This window comes from Oncorhynchus gorbuscha, unplaced genomic scaffold (genome assembly GCF_021184085.1).
Source record: "Oncorhynchus gorbuscha isolate QuinsamMale2020 ecotype Even-year unplaced genomic scaffold, OgorEven_v1.0 Un_scaffold_2171, whole genome shotgun sequence".
Lineage (NCBI taxonomy): Eukaryota > Metazoa > Chordata > Actinopteri > Salmoniformes > Salmonidae > Oncorhynchus > Oncorhynchus gorbuscha.
This window is the reverse complement of record NW_025746748.1, coordinates 7,501-28,589: the sequence shown is the minus strand read 5'-3', so window position 1 is coordinate 28,589 and position 21,089 is coordinate 7,501. Positions and strand designations below refer to the sequence as shown.

At 42.2% G+C, this 21,089-nt stretch overlaps 2 protein-coding genes across 4 annotated transcripts in view; one reads left to right on the top strand and one right to left on the bottom strand.

Moving 5' to 3' along the window:
- Positions 1-2,666: 2,666 nt before the first annotated feature.
- LOC124025102 (dexamethasone-induced protein homolog) lies at positions 2,667-3,518 on the bottom strand. Its single transcript, XM_046338769.1, has one exon. It carries the CDS (start codon positions 2,977-2,979, stop codon positions 2,710-2,712), a length of 270 nt encoding a protein of 89 aa, XP_046194725.1. The 5' UTR covers positions 2,980-3,518; the 3' UTR covers positions 2,667-2,709.
- Positions 3,519-3,947: 429 nt separating this feature from the next.
- Positions 3,948-21,089, top strand: part of LOC124025101 (protein CLEC16A-like) — a 21,647-nt gene continuing 4,505 nt past the window's right edge. The window contains exons 1-4 of one of the 3 annotated variants that reach the window (XM_046338766.1): positions 3,948-4,120; positions 9,457-9,585; positions 12,170-12,303; positions 15,584-15,822. In XM_046338766.1, the coding sequence (XP_046194722.1) occupies positions 4,047-4,120; positions 9,457-9,585; positions 12,170-12,303; positions 15,584-15,822 (576 nt within the window). In that variant the 5' untranslated portion in view covers positions 3,948-4,046. The remainder of the gene's footprint in view (positions 4,121-9,456; positions 9,586-12,169; positions 12,304-15,583; positions 15,823-21,089) is intronic. The other 2 variants (XM_046338767.1, XM_046338768.1) reach the window with 2 other exon arrangements.

Below are 21,089 nucleotides of genomic sequence, written 5' to 3'. Positions count from 1 at the left end.
ATTGGCCAGTCACAGTCCTGCTTGTTGATTGGCCAGTTAGACAGTTCTGGTAGTTGATTGGCCAGTTAGACAGGTCTGCTTGTTGATTGACCAGTCACAGTCCTGCTTGTTGATTGGACACAGTTAGAAAGGTCTGCTTGTTGATTGGACACAGTTAGACAGTTCTGCTTGTTGATTGGCCACAGTTAGACAGTTCTGCTTGTTGATTGGCCACAGTTAGACAGTCCTGCTTGTTGATTGGCCAGTTAAGACAGTTTTGACAGGTAACTCTGCTGTGAATTGTCCTGTCTGTTGGTTCTGACTCAGTCACAGATATCTTGTCTGATTGACAACCTGTGGAGAAGACAAGGGGCTGCATGTTGATTGGGCAGGTTAATAGCCTGCTTTTACTTGGACTGTAGTTAAAGACAGTATCAATGTATTTACTATAGGACTGTAGGTTAAAGACAGTATCAATGTATTTACTATAGGACTGTAGGTTAAAGTCTGTTGTTGATATAGGACTGTAGTTAAAGACAGGTCAGTATTTACTATGGACTGTAGTTAAAGTATGTTCAATGTATTTACTATAGGACTGTAGGTTAAAGTATGTGTTACTATATTTACTATAGGACTGTAGGTTAAAGTACGGTCTGTATTTACTATGGACTGTAGTTAAAGTATCTGTTAATATATTTACTATAGGACTGTAGGTTAAAGTATGTGTTACTATATTTATTGGACTGTAGGTTAAAGTACGTTCAATGTATTTACTATAGGACTGTAGGTTAAAGTATGTATCAATGTATTTACTATAGGACTGTAGGTTAAAGTATGTGTTACTATGACTGTAGGTAAAGTATGCTGTTACTATATTTACTATAGGACTGTAGGTTAAAGACCCTATCAATGATATTTACTATAGGACTGTAGGTTAAAGTACGTATCAATGTATTTACTATAGGACTGTAGGTTAAAGTATGTGTTACTATAGGACTGTAGGTTAAAGTATGTGTTACTATATTTACTATAGGACTGTAGGTTAAAGTACGTATCAATGTATTTACTATAGGACTGTAGGTTAAAGTATGTGTTACTATAGGACTGTAGGTTAAAGTATGTGTTACTATATTTACTATAGGACTGTAGGTTAAAGTATGTGTTACTATATTTACTATAGGACTGTAGGTTAAAGTATGTGTTACTATATTGACTGTAGGTTAAAGTATGTTTTACTATATTTACTATAGGACTGTAGGTTAAAGTATGTGTTACTATATTTACTATAGGACTGTAGGTTAAAGTATGTGTTACTATAGGACTGTAGGTTAAAGTATGTGTTACTATAGGACTGTAGGTTAAAGTATGTGTTACTATATTTACTATAGGACTGTAGGTTAAAGTATGTGTTAATATATTTACTATAGGACTGTAGGTTAAAGTATGTGTTACTATATTTACTATAGGACTGTAGGTTAAAGTATGTGTTACTATATTTACTATAGGACTGTAGGTTAAAGTATGTGTTACTATAGGACTGTAGGTTAAAGTATGTGTTACTATATTTACTATAGGACTGTAGGTTAAAGTATGTGTTACTATATTTACTATATGACTGTAGGTTAAAGTATGTGTTAATATATTTACTATAGTACTGTAGGTTAAAGTATGTGTTACTATAGAACTGTAGGTTAAAGTATGTGTTAATATATTTACTATAGGACTGTAGGTTAAAGTATGTGTTACTATATTTACTATAGGACTGTAGGTTAAAGTATGTATTAATATATTTACTATAGGACTGTAGGTTAAAGTATGTATCAGGTTAAAGTATGTGTTACTATATTTACTATAGGACTGTAGGTTAAAGTATGTGTTACTATATTTACTATAGGACTGTAGGTTAAAGTATGTGTTACTATATTTACTATAGGACTGTAGGTTAAAGTATGTATCAATGTATTTACTATAGGACTGTAGGTTAAAGTATGTGTTAATATATTTACTATACATTGTGGGTCCTACAACACAGAGGATAGTCAGGGACGTTACAGGGTTGAGATGAGGGCCCAACCTAATTCAAACCAAATTCACCCCCATTCTGGCATTCCCCCCTGGCATCACCCCCATTCTCCCCCTGGCATCCCCCCACCCCTGGTATCACCCCCATTCTGGCATCACCCACACCCCTGGCATCACCCACACCCCTGGCATCACCCCCATTCTGGCATCCCCCTGGCATCACCCACCTCTCTGGCATCCCCCCATTCTGGCATCCCCCCTGGCATCACCCCCACCCCTGGTATCACCCCCATTCTGGCATCACCCACACCCCTGGCATCACCCACCTCTCTGGCATCACCACCTCTCTGGCATCACCCCCCCATTCTGGCACCCCCCTGGTATCACCCCCATTCTGGCATCCCCCTGCAATCACCCCCCACTGGCATCCCCCCTGCAGCAGCCCCACCACTGGCATCACTGCAGCAGCAAACTGTCATCCTATCACCATTATCATTCTATCCCTCCTTACTTTTTCATCCCGCAGCCAATGTTGCTCCAAGGCAAGACAAATATCCTCCTCCTGGAGTTCCCAGTATCAGTCTCTCCCATCATCATCATCATCATCATTATCATCATCATCACCACCACCACAGGCCGGTAGGAGTCCAGTTCACCCCGGGAGCATGCCGGTGCAGCCTCTCTGCCTCTCTAGCCTTGGGCCTCAGCTCACTCCAGGTACCTCTCGAAAACATCGAGTTCTGTGTCCGTGTCGTAAGGGACAGAGGCCGGGTCGGATAGTACCCCTAGGTCCACCAGCGCCTGGTCCATATCTTCCGGTAGAAACACTATCCCCACATTCAGGACGATGTATTCCATTAGAAAGGCATAGTAGAGGATCAAAACGTTCACAAAAAACAGGCCCAGGTAAAACATACAGGGAAGTTCGTTGAGCAGCGATTCCAACGAATCTAGTCGAGCATAAGTTTTGAGTGTCATAGAAAACTAAACCGGGAAAGTTTAGCTCAGCCAGTTATGTTGACAAGGAGCAGGATAAAGGACAGTGTCATTGCTCGGAGACGAACAGTAACATGGACAGTGTATTTGGAGGGTCCATTTCGGCGGAGACAGCAATGATTTGTCCTGAAATGCAAGCTTTTGCAATAGCACACAGCTATCAAGCGATAGACATTAGTTAGGAGGATACACGAAATAACCTATAACAACAAACAAAACAAAAAAGCCAGTTCAGCTCGACACCGCTAGTTCATGTAAACACAGTGTTAACTCGATGCATTCTTGATATTCTCTGAGAAGGTCGAAGGAGAAAAAACTGTTGCGTTATTTGCAACATGTCTGCCCTGGTTAACTATTATTATACAGGAATATGTTCTATCGATGGAAATAAATTCGATAATCCAGACCTCCTGTTACATTTTCATGTCAACATTTCCGCTAACTGCATCAAAACAGTCCGACCTTACGGTCAAAACAGTACAGATACGTCTATTTAGCTTAAGCATCTGATTGGTTCATTATAGAATTACCGTCCTGTGAATGGTCAACTGAGACATCGATCACACTGATCCCGCCTTTTCATCGGTTTTGACGTTTGTTGCGTTTTACGTTGATGGCTCCTCGCATTAGTATGTGATTGGCTGCTGTGTTCATCGTTGTAGGATGAAGACCAATCAATGTCCCCGAATTGTTGGAAGAAAAAAAAAACTGTTCGATTTTTTCCCCCCCAAAACACTATTGGGATTTGTAGTTTTTTGTAACTGTCATTTAAATGAAATTGTGTTACCGGAACACAACAAAAAACTACATGTCCCAAACTCCCCGGCACTAAACCAGTTACGTAAACGCGTTATTCCTCACAAGCTTTACGTTCGGGTATGTCCCCTTCTCGCTTAGTTAGCCACAGCTATTTGGTTAGCTAGATATTTTGTTAGCTATACATATATATTGGACACCTTGTACAGGATATATGTACGTGATGGGATTGATATAACAGGCAAAAAAACCTAAGCTAGTATCAACATCTTTTTTTTTTTTAAAGTGCAATTATGTTCGGTCGGTCAAGGAGTTGGGGAGGAGGACAGGGGAAAACAAAAAATATTCATTCCCTGGACCATCTCAAGTAAGTAACTAGCATAATTGCTAAGGTTACCCAGCGGGGGTGTATTCATTACGCTCGTTCTGTTACAAAACGTTACTTAAAACGGTAGCGACATTAAAAGGAACGGGGAGGAGGAACCTATCTGAATTTAAATGGATACGTTTCTGTTTTCAAAACGCAACTGTTTGGTCGAATTCGCCAGCTAAACGCCGATTGTTTACTAAGCTAACGTTAACATGGTTAGCATACCGAGCTAATCCACTTAGCGTGTACTGTAAAACCAAATTGCGTTAGTTAATCTAACGTTGCTGTTGTTTCCTTGTCACAACTGTGTGAACAATGTCAGATGTATATGACTGCTACGAAACGTTAGCTAGTTAGCTAGCTAGCTACATGATGGGTGTCATTATAACAGCTAGATATACTAACATTAGCTAGCTAGCTACATGATGGGTGTCATTATAACAGCTAGATATACTAACATTAGCTAACTAGCTAACTACATGATGGGTGTCATTATAACAGCTAGATATACTAACATTAGCTAACTAGCTAACTACATGATGGGTGTCATTATAACAGCTAGATATACTAACATTAGCTAGCTAGCTACATGATGGGTGTCATTATAACAGCTAGATATACTAACATTAGCTAACTAGCTAACTACATGATGGGTGTCATTATAACAGCTAGATATACTAACATTAGCTAACTAGCTAACTACATGATGGGTGTCATTATAACAGCTAGATATACTAACATTAGCTAACTAGCTAACTATGATGGGTGTCATTATAACAGCTAGATATACTAACATTAGCTAACTAGCTAGCTACATGATGGGTGTCATTATAACAGCTAGATATACTAACATTAGCTAACTAGCTAACTACATGATGGGTGTCATTATAACAGCTAGATATACTAACATTAGCTAACTAGCTAACTACATGATGGGTGTCATTATAACAGCTAGATATACTAACATTAGCTAGCTAGCTACATGATGGGTGTCATTATAACAGCTAGATATACTAACATTAGCTAGCTACATGATGGGTGTCATTACTAGATAACATTAGTATATCTAGCTGTTATCAACTACATGATGGGTGTCATTACTAGATAACATTAGTATATCTAGCTGTTATCAACTACATGATGGGTGTCATTACTAGATAACATTAGTATATCTAGCTGTTATCAACTACATGATGGGTGTCATTACTAGATAACATTAGTATATCTAGCTGTTATCAACTACATGATGGGTGTCATTACTAGATAACATTAGTATATCTAGCTGATATCAACTACATGATGGGTGTCATTACTTGATGACAGCTAGATATACTAACATTAGCTAGCTAACTACATGATGGGTGTCATTACTAGATAACATTAGTATATCTAGCTATCACTACATGATGGGTGTCATTATAATAACCAGAGTATATCTAGCTGATATCAACTACATGATGGGTGTATTACTTGATGACAGCTAGATATACTAACGTTAGCTAGTTAGCTAACTACATGATGGGTGTCATTATAACAGCTAGATATACTAACTACATGATGGGTGTCATTATAACAGCCAGATATACTAACTAGCTAGCTGATGATGGGTGTCATTATAACAGCTAGATATACTAACATTAGCTAACTAGCTAACTACATGATGGGTGTCATTATAACAGCTAGATATACTAATGTGATGGGTGTCATTATAACAGCTAGATATACTAACTACATGATGGGTGTCATTATAACAGCCAGATATACTAACTACATGATGGGTGTCATTACAACGGCTAAATATACTAACTACATGATGGGTGTCATTATAACAGCTAGATATATCTAACATTAGCTAGCTAACTACATGATGGGTGTCATTATAACAGCTAGATATACTAACTACATGATGGGTGTCATTACTAGATAACATTAGTATATCTAGCTGTTATCAACTACATGATGGGTGTCATTACTAGATAACATTAGTATATCTAGCTGTTATCAACTACATGATGGGTGTCATTACTAGATAACATTAGATATCTAACTGTTATCAACTACATGATGGGTGTCATTATAACATTAGATATCTACTGTTATCAACTACATGATGGGTGTCATTATAACAACATTAGATATCTAGCTGTTATCAACTACATGATGGGTGTCATTATAACAGCTAGATATCTAACATTATCAACTAGGTAACTACATGATGGGTGTCATTATAACAGCTAGATATACTAACATTAGCTAACTAGCTAACTACATGATGGGTGTCATTATAACAGCTAGATATACTAACTACATGATGGGTGTCATTATAACAGCTAGATATACTAACTACATGATGGGTGTCATTATAACAGCTAGATATACTAACATTAGCTAACTAGGTAACTACATGATGGGTGTCATTATAACAGCTAATATACTAACTTAGCTAACTACATGATGGGTGTCATTATAACAGCTAGATATACTAATAACTACATGATGGGTGTCATTATAACAGCTAGATATACTAACATTAGCTATAACTACATGATGGGTGTCATTATAACAGCCAGATATACTAACATTAGCTAACTACATGATGGGTGTCATTACAACAGCTAAATATACTAACTACATGATGGGTGTCATTATATAACAGCTAGATATACTAACATTAGCTAGCTAACTACATGATGGGTGTCATTACTTGATAACATTAGATATATCTAACTGTTATCTAACTACATGATGGGTGTCATTACTAGATAACATTAGTATATCTAGCTGTTATCAACTACATGATGGGTGTCATTACTTGATGACAGCTAGATATACTAACATTAGCTAGCTACATGATGGGTGTCATTACTAGATAACATTAGTATATCTAGCTGTTATCAACTACATGATGGGTGTCATTACTAGATAACATTAGTATATCTAGCTGTTATCAACTACATGATGGGTGTCATTACTTGATGACAGCTAGATATACTAACATTAGCTAGCTAGCTACATGATGGGTGTCATTACTTGATGACAGCTAGATATACTAACATTAGCTAGCTACATGATGGGTGTCATTACTAGATAACATTAGTATATCTAGCTGTTATCAACTACATGATGGGTGTCATTACTAGCTAACATTAGTATATCTAGCTGTTATCAACTACATGATGGGTGTCATTACTAGATGACAGCTAGATATACTAACATTAGCTAGCTAACTACATGATGGGTGTCATTACTAGATAACATTAGTATATCTAGCTGTTATCAGCTACATGATGGGTGTCATTACTAGATAACATTAGTATATCTAGCTGTTATCAACTACATGATGGGTGTCATTACTAGATAACATTAGTATATCTAGCTGATATCAACTACATGATGGGTGTCATTACTAGATAACATTAGTATATCTAGCTGTTATCAACTACATGATGGGTGTCATTACTAGATAACATTAGTATATCTAGCTGTTATCAACTACATGATGGGTGTCATTACTAGATAACATTAGTATATCTAGCTGTTATCAACTACATGATGGGTGTCATTACTAGATAACATTATTATATCTAGCTGTTATCAGCTACATGATGGGTGTCATTACTAGATAACATTAGTATATCTAGCTGTTATCAACTACATGATGGGTGTCATTACTAGATAACATTAGTATATCTAGCTGTTATCAACTACATGATGGGTGTCATTACTTGATGACAGCTAGATATACTAACGTTAGCTAGCTAACTACATGATGGGTGTCATTACTAGATAACATTAGTATATCTAGCTGTTATCAGCTACATGATGGGTGTCATTACTAGATAACATTAGTATATCTAGCTGTTATCAACTACATGATGGGTGTCATTACTAGATAACATTAGTATATCTAGCTGTTATCAACTACATGATGGGTGTCATTACTAGATAACATTAGTATATCTGCTGTTATCAACTACATGATGGGTGTCATTACTTGATAACATTAGTATATCTAGCTGTTATCAACTACATGATGGGTGTCATTACTAGATAACATTAGTATATCTAGCTGTTATCAACTACATGATGGGTGTCATTACTAGATAACATTAGTATATCTAGCTGTTATCAGCTACATGATGGGTGTCATTATAACAGCTAGATATACTAACATTAGCTAACTAGCTAACTACATGATGGGTGTCATTATAACAGCTAGATATACTAATGTGATGGGTGTCATTATAACAGCTAGATATACTAACTACATGATGGGTGTCATTATAACAGCCAGATATACTAACATTAGCTAACTACATGATGGGTGTCATTACAACGGCTAAATATACTAACTACATGATGGGTGTCATTATAACAGCTAGATATACTAACATTAGCTAGCTAACTACATGATGGGTGTCATTACTTGATGACAGCTAGATATACTAACATTAGCTAGCTAACTACATGATGGGTGTCATTACTAGATAACATTAGTATATCTAGCTGTTATCAACTACATGATGGGTGTCATTACTTGATGACAGCTAGATATACTAGCTACATGATGGGTGTCATTACTTGATGACATTAGTATATCTAGCTGTTATCAACTACATGATGGGTGTCATTACTAGATAACATTAGTATATCTAGCTGTTATCAACTACATGATGGGTGTCATTACTAGATAACATTAGTATATCTAGCTGTTATCAGCTACATGATGGGTGTCATTACTAGATAACATTAGTATATCTAGCTGTTATCAACTACATGATGGGTGTCATTACTTGATGACAGCTAGATATACTAACGTTAGCTAGCTAGCTAACTACATGATGGGTGTCATTATAACAGCTAGATATACTAACGTTAGCTAGCTAGCTAACTACATGATGGGTGTCATTATAACAGCTAGATATACTAACGTTAGCTAGCTACATGATGGGTGTCATTATAACAGCTAGATATACTAACATTATCTAGCTACATGATGGGTGTCATTATAACAGCTAGATATACTAACATTATCTAGCTACATGATGGGTGTCATTATAACAGCTAGATATACTAACGTTAGCTAGCTACATGATGGGTGTAATTATAACAGCTAGATATACTAAGGTTAGTTTATGAGTCCATCCCGTCTATGTGACGGAAGGCTAGTCATATTCCGTGGTCCAGAGTGGGTGTTCCAGTTCAAATTGACAGTGCGGTATAGCCACCACACGTTTTACTGAAAAACAACCTGTTTTCTACCATTGTCCATATCCTCTCATCCCTTCCTTTCCTCTTCTCTCCATCCCTCCCTCCTTCTCTCCTCCCTCTAGGTATATGTACCATGTCCTGACTAAGAACACGACGGTAACCGACAGCAACAGGAACTTGCTGGTGGAGACCATTCGCTCCATCACTGAGATACTCATCTGGGGAGACCAGAACGACAGCTCCGTCTTCGAGTAAGACTTTAACCACGACTCTATTTTATTCTACTCTATTCTGTTCTACTCCTCTATTCCTATCTATTGTACTCTACTCTATTCTGTTCTACTCCTCTATTCCTATCTATTGTACTCTACTCTACTCTATTAAACACGGTTCTATTCCTATCTATTGTACTATACTCTACTCTATTCTGTTCTACTCCTATCTATTGTACTGCTCTGGCTCCCCAATGGTGGAACAAACTCCCTCACGACGCCAGGACAGCGGAGTCAATCACCACCTTCCGGAGACACCTGAAACCCCACCTCTTTAAGGAATACTTAGGATAGGATAAAGTAATCCTTCTCACCCCCCTCCCCCTTAAAATATTTAGATGCACTATTGTAAAGTGGCTGTTCCACTGGATGTCATAAGGTTGCACCAATTTGTAAGTCGCTCTGGATAAGAGCGTCTGCTAAATGACTTAAATGTAAATGTAAATGTACTATACTCTACTCTATTCTGTTCTACTCCTCTTCCTATCTATTGTACTCTACTCTATTAAACACAGTTCTATTCCTATCTATTGTACTCTACTCTACTCTATTCTGTTCTACTCCTCTTCCTATCTATTGTACTCTACTCTATTAAACACAGTTCTATTCCTATCTATTCTATACTCTATCTATTCTGTTCTACTCCTCTATTCCTATCTATTGTACTCTACTCTATTCTGTTCTACTCCTCTATTCATATCTATTGTACTCTACTCTATTAAACACTGTTCTATTCCTATCTATTGTACTCTACTCTACTCTATTCTGCTCTATTCTTAGTCCTACTTTATTCTACTCTATTCAGTTCTATTCCTCTATTGTACTATACTCTACTTTATTCTGCTCTATTCTTAGTTCTACTCTATTCCTCTCTATTGTACCATACTCTACTTAATTCTACTCTACTTTATTCTACTCTACTTTACTCTACTCTATTCTTCTCTATTGTACCATACTCTACTTAATTCTACTCTATTTATTCTACTCTACTCTATATTCTACTCTATTCCTTTCTATTGTACCATATTCTACTCTACTTAATTCTACTCTACTTTATTCTACTCTACTTTATTCTACTACTTTATTCTACTCTACTTTATTCTACTCTATTCTATCTATTCTACCATACTTTTCTACTCTACTTTATTCTACTCTACTCTATTCCTATCTATTGTACCATACTCTACTTAATTCTACTCTACTTTATTCTACTCTATATTCTACTCTATTCCTCTCTATTTTACCATTTCTACTTTATTCTACTCTATTCCTCTCTATTGTACCATACTCTACTTAATTCTACTCTACTTTATTCTACTCTACTTAATGCTACTCTACTTAATGTTACTCTACTTAATGCTACTCTACTTTATTCTACTCTACCGTATTCTACTCTATTCCTCTCTATTGTACCATACTCTACTCTATTCTACTCTACTTTATTCCACTCTACTTTATTCTACTCTACTTAATGCTACTCTACTTTATTCTACTCTATATTCTACTCTATTCCTCTCTATTGTACCATACTCTACTTAATGCTACTCTACTTAATGCTACTCTACTTTATTCTACTCTACCGTATTCTACTCTATTCCTCTCTATTGTACCATACTCTACTCTATTCTACTCTACTTTATTCCACTCTACTTTATTCTACTCTACTTAATGCTACTCTACTTTATTCTACTCTATATTCTACTCTATTCCTCTCTATTGTACCATACTCTACTTAATTCTACTCTACTTTATTCTATATTCTACTCTATTCTACTCTATTCTACTCTACTTAATGCTACTCTACTTTATTCTCTACTTTATTCTACTCTATATTCTACTCTATTTATCCTACTCTAATTGTACCCTACTCTACTTAATTCTACTCTACTTAATCTCTACTTTATACTTTATTAATACTCTCTACTTTATTCTACTCTATTTCTACTCTATTCATCTCTCTACTTGTTCTACATTAATGCTACTACTTTATTCTACTCTACTTATTCTCTACTCTACTTACTTAATGCTACTCTACTTTGTTCTACTCTACTTAATGCTACTCTACTTTATTCTACTTACTTAATGCTTCTACTTAATGCTACTCTACTTAATGCTACTCTCTACTTAATGCTTCCACTTAATGCTACTACTTTGCTTCTACTTTATTCTAGTCTATATCTACTCTATTCCTCTCTATTGTACCCTACTCTACTTAATTCTACTCTACTTAATTCTACTCTACTTAATTCTACTCTACTTTATTATACTCTACTTTATTCTACTCTATTCCTCTCTATTGTTCCATACTCTACTTTATTTTACTCTGTATTCTACTCTATTCCTCTCTATTGCCCTACTCTACTTAATTCTACTTCTACTCTACTTTATTCTACTCTATTCTCTCTCTATTGTTCCATACTCTACTTTATTCTACTCTGCTTTATTCTACTCTATTCCTCTCTATTGTTCCATACTCTACTTAATTCTACTCTATATTCTACTCTATTCCTCTCTATTGTTCCATACTCTACTTTATTCTACTCTGTATCTTCTCTGTTCTCAGCTTCTTCCTGGAGAAGAACATGTTTGCGTTCTTTCTGAATATCCTTCGTCAGAAGTCCGGTCGCTACGTCTGTGTCCAGCTACTCCAGACGCTCAACATCCTGTTTGAAAATATCAGCCACGAGACGTCGCTCTGTGAGTACACACACACACACACACACACACGCACACGCACACGCACACGCACACACACGCACACGCACACACACTGGCCACCTGTGGTTTCGATGCCCCAGAGTTTTAATCAGCCTGAATAAGATATTTCAGTTCTATAACTGTGTTCTCCTCATCTAGATTACCTGCTGTCCAACAACCACGTCAACTCCCATCATATAACTGTGTCCTCCTCCTCCTCTAGATTACCTGCTGTCCAACAACCACGTCAACTCCTCCCATCATATAACTGTGTCCTCCTCCTCCTCTAGATTACCTGCTGTCCAACAACCACGTCAACTCCTCCATCATATAACTGTGTCCTCCTCCTCCTCTAGATTACCTGCTGTCCAACAACCACGTCAACTCCCATCATATAACTGTGTCCTCCTCCTCCTCTAGATTACCTGCTGTCCAACAACCACGTCAACTCCTCCCATCATATAACTGTGTCCTCCTCCTCCTCTAGACTACCTCTGTCCAACAGATTACCTGCTGTCCAACAACCACGTCAACTCCTCCCTAGATTACCTAACTGTCCAACAACCACGCCCTCCCATCCTCCTCTCCTCTTCCTCTAGACTACCTGCTGTCCAACAACCACGTCAACTCCCATCATATAACTGTGTCCTCCTCCTCCTCTAGATTACCTCCTCTAACTACCTGCTGTCCAACAACCACGTCAACTCCCATCATATAACCACGTCCTCCTCCCATCATCCTCCTCCTCCTAGATTACCTGCTGTCCAACAACCACGCAACTCATATAACTGTGTCTCCCATCATATAACTGTGTCCAACCTCCTCTATAACTCCTCCTCCTCTAGATTACCTGCTGTCCAACAACCACGTCAACTCCCATCATATAACTGTGTCCTCCTCCTCCTCTAGACTACCTGCTGTCCAACAACCACGTCAACTCCCCCATCATATAACTGTGTCCTCCTCCTCCTAGATTACCTGCTGTCCAACAACCACGCAACTCCTCCCATCATATAACTGTGTCCTCCTCTCCTGCTGTCCTCAACCACGCCAACTCCTCTAGATTACCTCTGCTGTCCAACAACCACGTCAACTCCTCCCATCATATAACTGTGTCCTCCTCCTCATCTAACCTCCTCCTCCCATCTAGTCCCTGCTGTCCTCCTCGCCAATCTCCATCCTGTGTCCTCCTCTAGACTACCTGCTGTCCAACAACCACGTCAACTCCATCATATAACTGTGTCCTCCTCCTCTCTCCTCTTCCTCTAGATTACCTGCTGTCCAACAACCACGTCAACTCCTCCCATCATATAACTGTGTCCTCCTCCTCCTCTAGACTACCTGCTGTCCAACAACCACGTCAACTCCTCCCATCATATAACTGTGTCCTCCTCCTCTCTCCTCCTCCTCTAGATTACCTGCTGTCCAACAACCACGTCAACTCCTCCCATCATATAACTGTGTCCTCCTCCTCTCTCCTCCTCCCTCTAGATTACCTGCTGTCCAACAACCACGTCAACTCCTCCCATCATATAACTGTGTCCTCCTCCTCTCCTTACCTGCTGTGTCCAACAACCACGTCAACTCCTCCCATCATATAACTGTGTCCTCCTCCTCTCTCCTCCTCCTCTCTCCTCTCTCCTCTAGACTACCTGCTGTCCAACAACCACGTCAACTCCTCCCATCATATAACTGTGTCCTCCTCCTCTCTCCTCTCCTCCTCCTAGACTACCTGCTGTCCAACAACCACGTCAACTCCATCATATAACTGTGTCCTCCTCCTCTCTCCTCCTCCTCTCTCCTCCTCCTCTCTCCTCCTCCTCTAGACTACCTGCTGTCCAACAACCACGTCAACTCCTCCCATCATATAACTGTGTCCTCCTCCTCTCTCCCTCCTCCTCTCCTCCTAGACTACCTGCTGTCCAACAACCACGTCAACTCCTCCCATCATATAACTGTGTCCTCCTCCTCTCCTCCTCCTCCTCCTAGATTACCTGCTGTCCAACAACCACGTCAACTCCTCCCATCATATAACTGTGTCCTCCTCCTCCTCTCTCTCTCCTCCTCTCTCCTCCTCCTCTCTCCTCCTCCTCTAGATTACCTGCTGTCCAACAACCACGTCAACTCCCATCATATAACTGTGTCCTCCTCCTCTCTCCTCCTCCTCTAGACTACCTGCTGTCCAACAACCACGTCAACTCCCATCATATAACTGTGTCCTCCTCCTCTCTCCTCCTCCTCTAGACTACCTGCTGTCCAACAACCACGTCAACTCCTCCCATCATATAACTGTGTCCTCCTCCTCTCTCCTCTTCCAATAACCAGATTACATATAACTGTGTCTCCTCCTCTACAACCTGCTGTCCAACAACCACGTCAACTCCATCATAAACTGTGTCCTCCTCTCCTCTTCCTCTAGACTACCTGCTGTCCAACAACCACGCAACTCCTCCCATCATATAACTGTGTCCTCCTCCTCCTCTAGATTACCTGCTGTCCAACAACCACGTCAACTCCTCCCATCATATAACTGTGTCCTCCTCCTCCTCCTCCTCCTCTAGACTACCTGCTGTCCAACAACCACGTCAACTCCTCCCATCATATAACTGTGTCCTCCTCCTCCTCTCTCCTCCTCCTCTAGACTACCTGCTGTCCAACAACCACGTCAACTCCTCCCATCATATAACTGTGTCCTCCTCCTCTCTCCTCCTCCTCTCTCCTCCTCCTCTCTCCTCCTCCTCTAGACTACCTGCTGTCCAACAACCACGTCAACTCCCATCATATAACTGTGTCCTCCTCCTCTCTCCTCCTCCTCCTCTAGACTACCTGCTGTCCAACAACCACGTCAACTCCCATCATATAACTGTGTCCTCCTCCTCTCTCCTCCTCCTCCTCTAGACTACCTGCTGTCCAACAACCACGTCAACTCCATCATATAACTGTGTCCTCCTCCTCTCTCCTCCTCCTCTCTCCTCCTCCTCTCTCCTCCTCCTCTAGACTACCTGCTGTCCAACAACCACGTCAACTCCTCCCATCATATAACTGTGTCCTCCTCCTCTCTCCTCCTCCTCTCTCCTCCTCCTCTAGACTACCTGCTGTCCAACAACCACGTCAACTCCATCATATAACTGTGTCCTCCTCCTCTCTCCTCCTCCTCTCTCCTCCTCCTCATATACTACCTGCTGTCCAACAACCTCGCTAACTCCTCCTCATTATAACTGTGTCCACGTCCTCCCATCATATAACTGTGTTCTCCTCCTCCTCTCTCCTCCTCCTCTAGACTACCTGCTGTCCAATAACCACGTCAACTCCTCCCATCATATAACTGTGTCCTCCTCCTCTCTCCTCCTCCTCTCTCCTCCTCCTCTAGACTACCTGCTGTCCAATAACCACGTCAACTCCATCATCGTTCACAAGTTTGACTTCTCAGACGAGGAGATCATGGCCTATTATGTGTCCTTCCTGAAGACCCTGTCACTCAAACTGAACAACCACACCGTACACTTCTTCTATAACGAGGTGAGGGACAACCACACCGTACACTTCTTCTATAACGAGGTGAGGGACAACCACACCGTACACTTCTTCTATAACGAGGTGAGGGACAACCACACCGTACACTTCTTCTATAACGAGGTGAGGGACAACCACACCGTACACTTCTTCTATAACGAGGTGAGGGACAACCACACCGTACACTTCTTCTATAACGAGGTGAGGGGCTGAACAACCACACCGTACACTTCTTCTATAACGAGGTGAGGGGCTGGACAACCACACCGTACACTTCTTCTATAACGAGGTGAGGGACAACCACACCGTACACTTCTTCTATAACGAGGTGAGGGGCTGGACAACCACACCGTACACTTCTTCTATAACGAGGTGAGGGGCTGGACAACCACACCGTACACTTCTTCTATAACGAGGTGAGGGACAACCACACCGTACACTTCTTCTATAACGAGGTGAGGGGCTGGACAACCACACCGTACACTTCTTCTATAACGAGGTGAGGGACAACCACACCGTACACTTCTTCTATAACGAGGTGAGGGACAACCACACCGTACACTTCTTCTATAACGAGGTGAGGGACAACCACACCGTACACTTCTTCTATAACGAGGTGAGGGACAACCACACCGTACACTTCTTCTATAACGAGGTGAGGGACAACCACACCGTACACTTCTTCTATAACGAGGTGAGGGGCTGGACAACCACACCGTACACTTCTTCTATAACGAGGTGAGGGGCTGGACAACCACACCGTACACTTCTTCTATAACGAGGTGAGGGACAACCACACCGTACACTTCTTCTATAACGAGGTGAGGGACAACCACACCGTACACTTCTTCTATAACGAGGTGAGGGGCTGGACAACCACACCGTACACTTCTTCTATAACGAGGTGAGGGGCGGGGGGCTGGACAACCACACCGTACACTTCTTCTATAACGAGGTGAGGGGCTGGACAACCACACCGTACACTTCTTCTATAACGAGGTGAGGGGCGGGGGGCTGGACAACCACACCGTACACTTCTTCTATAACGAGGTGAGGGGCTGGGGGCTGGACAACCACACCGTACACTTCTTCTATAACGAGGTGAGGGGGTGGGGGAGCTGGACAACCACACCGTACACTTCTTCTATAACGAGGTGAGGGGGTGGGGGGCTGGACAACCACACCGTACACTTCTTCTATAACGAGGTGAGGGGGGGGGGGCTGGACAACCACACCGTACACTTCTTCTATAACGAGGTGAGGGGGGGGGGGGCTGGACAACCACACCGTACACTTCTTCTATAACGAGGTGAGGGGGCTGGACAACCACACCGTACACTTCTTCTATAACGAGGTGAGGGGCGGGGCTGGACAACCACACCGTACACTTCTTCTATAACGAGGTGAGGGGCTGGACAACCACACCGTACACTTCTTCTATAACGAGGTGAGGGGCGGGGGCTGGACAACCACACCGTACACTTCTTCTATAACGAGGTGAGGGGCTGGACAACCACACCGTACACTTCTTCTATAACGAGGTGAGGGGCTGGACAACCACACCGTACACTTCTTCTATAACGAGGTGAGGGTGGGGGGCTGGACAACCACACCGTACACTTCTTCTATAACGAGGTGAGGGGGTGGGGGCTGGACAACCACACCGTACACTTCTTCTATAACGAGGTGAGGGGCTGGACAACCACACCGTGACTTCTTCTATAACGGGTGAGGGGCTGGACAACCACACCGTACACTTCTTCTATAACGAGGTGAGGGGCTGGACAACCAAACCGTACACTTCTTCTATAACGAGGTGAGGGGCGGGGGAGGGACAACCACACCGTACACTTCTTCTATAACGAGGTGAGGGGCGGGGGCTGGACAACCACACCGTACACTTCTTCTATAACGAGGTGAGGGGCGGGGGCTGGACAACCACACCGTACACTTCTTCTATAACGAGGTGAGGGGGGCTGGACAACCACACCGTACACTTCTTCTATAACGAGGTGAGGGGCTGGACAACCACACCGTACACTTCTTCTATAACGAGGTGAGGGGCTGGACAACCACACCGTACACTTCTTCTATAACGAGGTGAGGGGCGGGGGCTGGACAACCACACCGTACACTTCTTCTATAACGAGGTGAGGGGCGGGGGGCTGGACAACCACACCGTACACTTCTTCTATAACGAGGTGAGGGGGGGGGGGCTGGACAACCACACCGTACACTTCTTCTATAACGAGGTGAGGGGCGGGGGCTGGACAACCACACCGTACACTTCTTCTATAACGAGGTGAGGGGCGGGGGGGGCTGGACAACCACACCGTACACTTCTTCTATAACGAGGTGAGGGGCTGGGGGCTGGACAACCACACCGTACACTTCTTCTATAACGAGGTGAGGGGGGGGCTGGACAACCACACAGAGTCTACTAAATGACTCACGACTGTAAGTGGCTCTGGATAGTCTGTTACATGACTAACATGTAAATGTAGGGAATATATATTGGGAATGAGGGGCCATAATGTAGGGCCCTATATAGGGAATGAGGGACCGTAATGTAGGGCCCTATATAGGGAATGCGGGGCCATAATGTAGTGCCCGGTATAGGGAATGAGGGACCGTAATGTAGGGCCCTATATAGGGAATGAGGGACCGTAATGTAGGGCCCTATATAGGGAATGAGGGACCGTAATGTAGAGCCCTATATAGGGAATGAGGGACCGTAATGTAGGGCTCTATATAGGGAATGAGGGGCCATAATGTAGTGCCCGGTTTAGGGAATGAGGGACCGTAATGTAGTGCCCTATATAGGGAATGAGGGACCGTAATGTAGTGCCCTATATAGGGAATGAGGGACCGTAATGTAGGGCCCTATATAGGGAATGAGGGACCGTAATGTAGGGCTCTATATAGGGAATGAGGGGCTGTAATGTAGTGCCCGGTATAGGGAATGAGGGACCGTAATGTAGTGCCGTATATAGGGAATGAGGGACCGTAATGTAGTGCCCTATATAGGGAATGAGGGACCGTAATGTAGGGCCCTGTATAGGGAATGAGGGACCGTAATGTAGGGCCCTGTATAGGGAATGAGGGACCGTAATGTAGGGCCCTATATAGGGAATGAGGGACCGTAATGTAGTGCCCTATATAGGGAATGAGGGACCGTAATGTAGTGCCCTATATAGGGAATGAGGGACCGTAATGTAGGGCCCTATATAGGGAATGAGGGACCGTAATGTAGGGCCCTGTATAGGGAATGAGGGACCGTAATGTAGTGCCCTATATAGGGAATGAGGGACCCCCTATATAGGGAATGAGGGACCGTAATGTCCCTATTAGGGAATGAGGGACCGTAATGTAGTGCCCTATATAGGGAATGAGGGACCATAATGTGAATGAGGGACCATAATGTAGGGCCCTATGAGGGGGACCATAATGTAGGGCCCTATATAGTGAATGAGGGGCCATAATGTAGGGCCCTATATAGGGCATGAGGGGCCTTTTGGGACACGACCTTTGCGATTGACCTTTGTTTTTCAGCACTCGACCTTTGGCTTCTGTGTATGGGGTAAAGTTATTGGTGTACTGTCGATGGTAGCTCCTCTCGTAGCCCAATTCCCCTCTCTTCCTGAAGTGTGCACTTGACCATTTGTCCGTCGTGGATTTAAAAGCATCGGATTGGCTGGAGTTTCCTCCCATTTTGTTAAATCCACGATGGGAAGTGTGCAAGGGTACACTTTTGGGGGAGGAAGTGGATAATTGGGGCTGCAAGCCTTGGAATCTGGGCTATAATACTCCTCTGTTCCCTGTGACCTCTCTAGCTGATCCATGACGTTTAACTTCTGACCCTGGCTGTGATTGGCTGGAGGTCTCAGGGAACCCCCCCAGAGAGAGAGATCAGCTGCCTGTAGACCTGCTATAACAACCGGCCACCTAATGCCTGCTGAACGAACACTAGGTTTTAATCACTACGTTGTATTAAGTCACTACAGTATGTTGAAGTAGGCTGGGAAAATGCTTCAACCCCCCCAAAAAAAATAACAGGATTCCAGACCTCCTGCTTATTCCATTCTGTTTCCAGCTATCTGAAGTTCTGGGAATCTAGTTGCTACTAGAATTAGAAGCAGGGTCGCCCTATAACTAACTACAGCACGTTGCCCAATAACTAACTACAGCACCTTGCCCTATAACTAACTACAGCACGTTGCCCTATAACTCTGCACGTTGCCCTATAACTAACTACAACACGCTGCCCTATAACTAACTACAGCACGCTGCCCTATAACTAACTACAGCACGCTGCCCTATAATAACTACAGCACGCTGCCCTATAACTAACTGCACGCTGCCCTATAATAACTACAGCACGCTGCCCTATAACTAACTACAGCACGCTGCCCTATAACTAACTACAGCACGCTGCCCTGCCTACAGCACGCTGCCCTATAACTAACTACAGCACGCTGCCCTATAACTAACTACAGCACGTTGCCCTATAACTAACTACAGCACGTTGCCCTATAACTAACTACAGCACGTTGCCTATAACTAACTACAGCACGTTGCCCTATAACTAACTAGCAGCCTTGCCCTATAACTAACTACAGCACCTTGCCCTATAACTAACTACAGCACCTTGCCCTATAACTAACTACAGCACGTTGCCCTATAACTAACTACAGCACGTTGCCCTATAACACCTTGCCCTATAACTAACTACAGCACGTTGCCCTATAACTAACTACAGCACCTTGCATAACTAACTACAGTTGCCCTATAACTAACTACAGCACGTTGCCCTATAACTAACTGGGGCACCTTGCCCTATAACAACTACAGCACCTTGCCCTGTAAAACTACAGCACGTTGCCCTATAACTAACTACAGCACGTTGCCCTATAACTAACTACCCTATAACTAACTGCACGTTGCCCTATAACTAACTACAGCACCTTGCCCTATAACTAACTACAGCACCTTGCCCTATAACTAACTACAGCACCTTGCCCTATAACTAACTACAGCACGTTGCCCTATAACTAACTACAGCACGTTGCCCTATAACTAACTACAGCACGTTGCCCTATAACTAACTACAGCACGTCGCCCTATAACTAACTACAGCACGCTGCCCTATAACTAACTACAACACGCTGCCCTGTAACTAACTACAGCACGTTGCCCTGTAACTAACTACAACACGCTGCCCTGTAACTAACTACAGCACGCTGCCCTGTAACTAACTACAGCACGTTGCCCTA

Excerpts from the sequence above, each read along its gene's own strand:
- LOC124025102 (XM_046338769.1), bottom strand. The coding sequence starts at position 2,979 with ATGACACTCAAAACTTATGCTCGACTAGATTCGTTGGAATCGCTGCTC.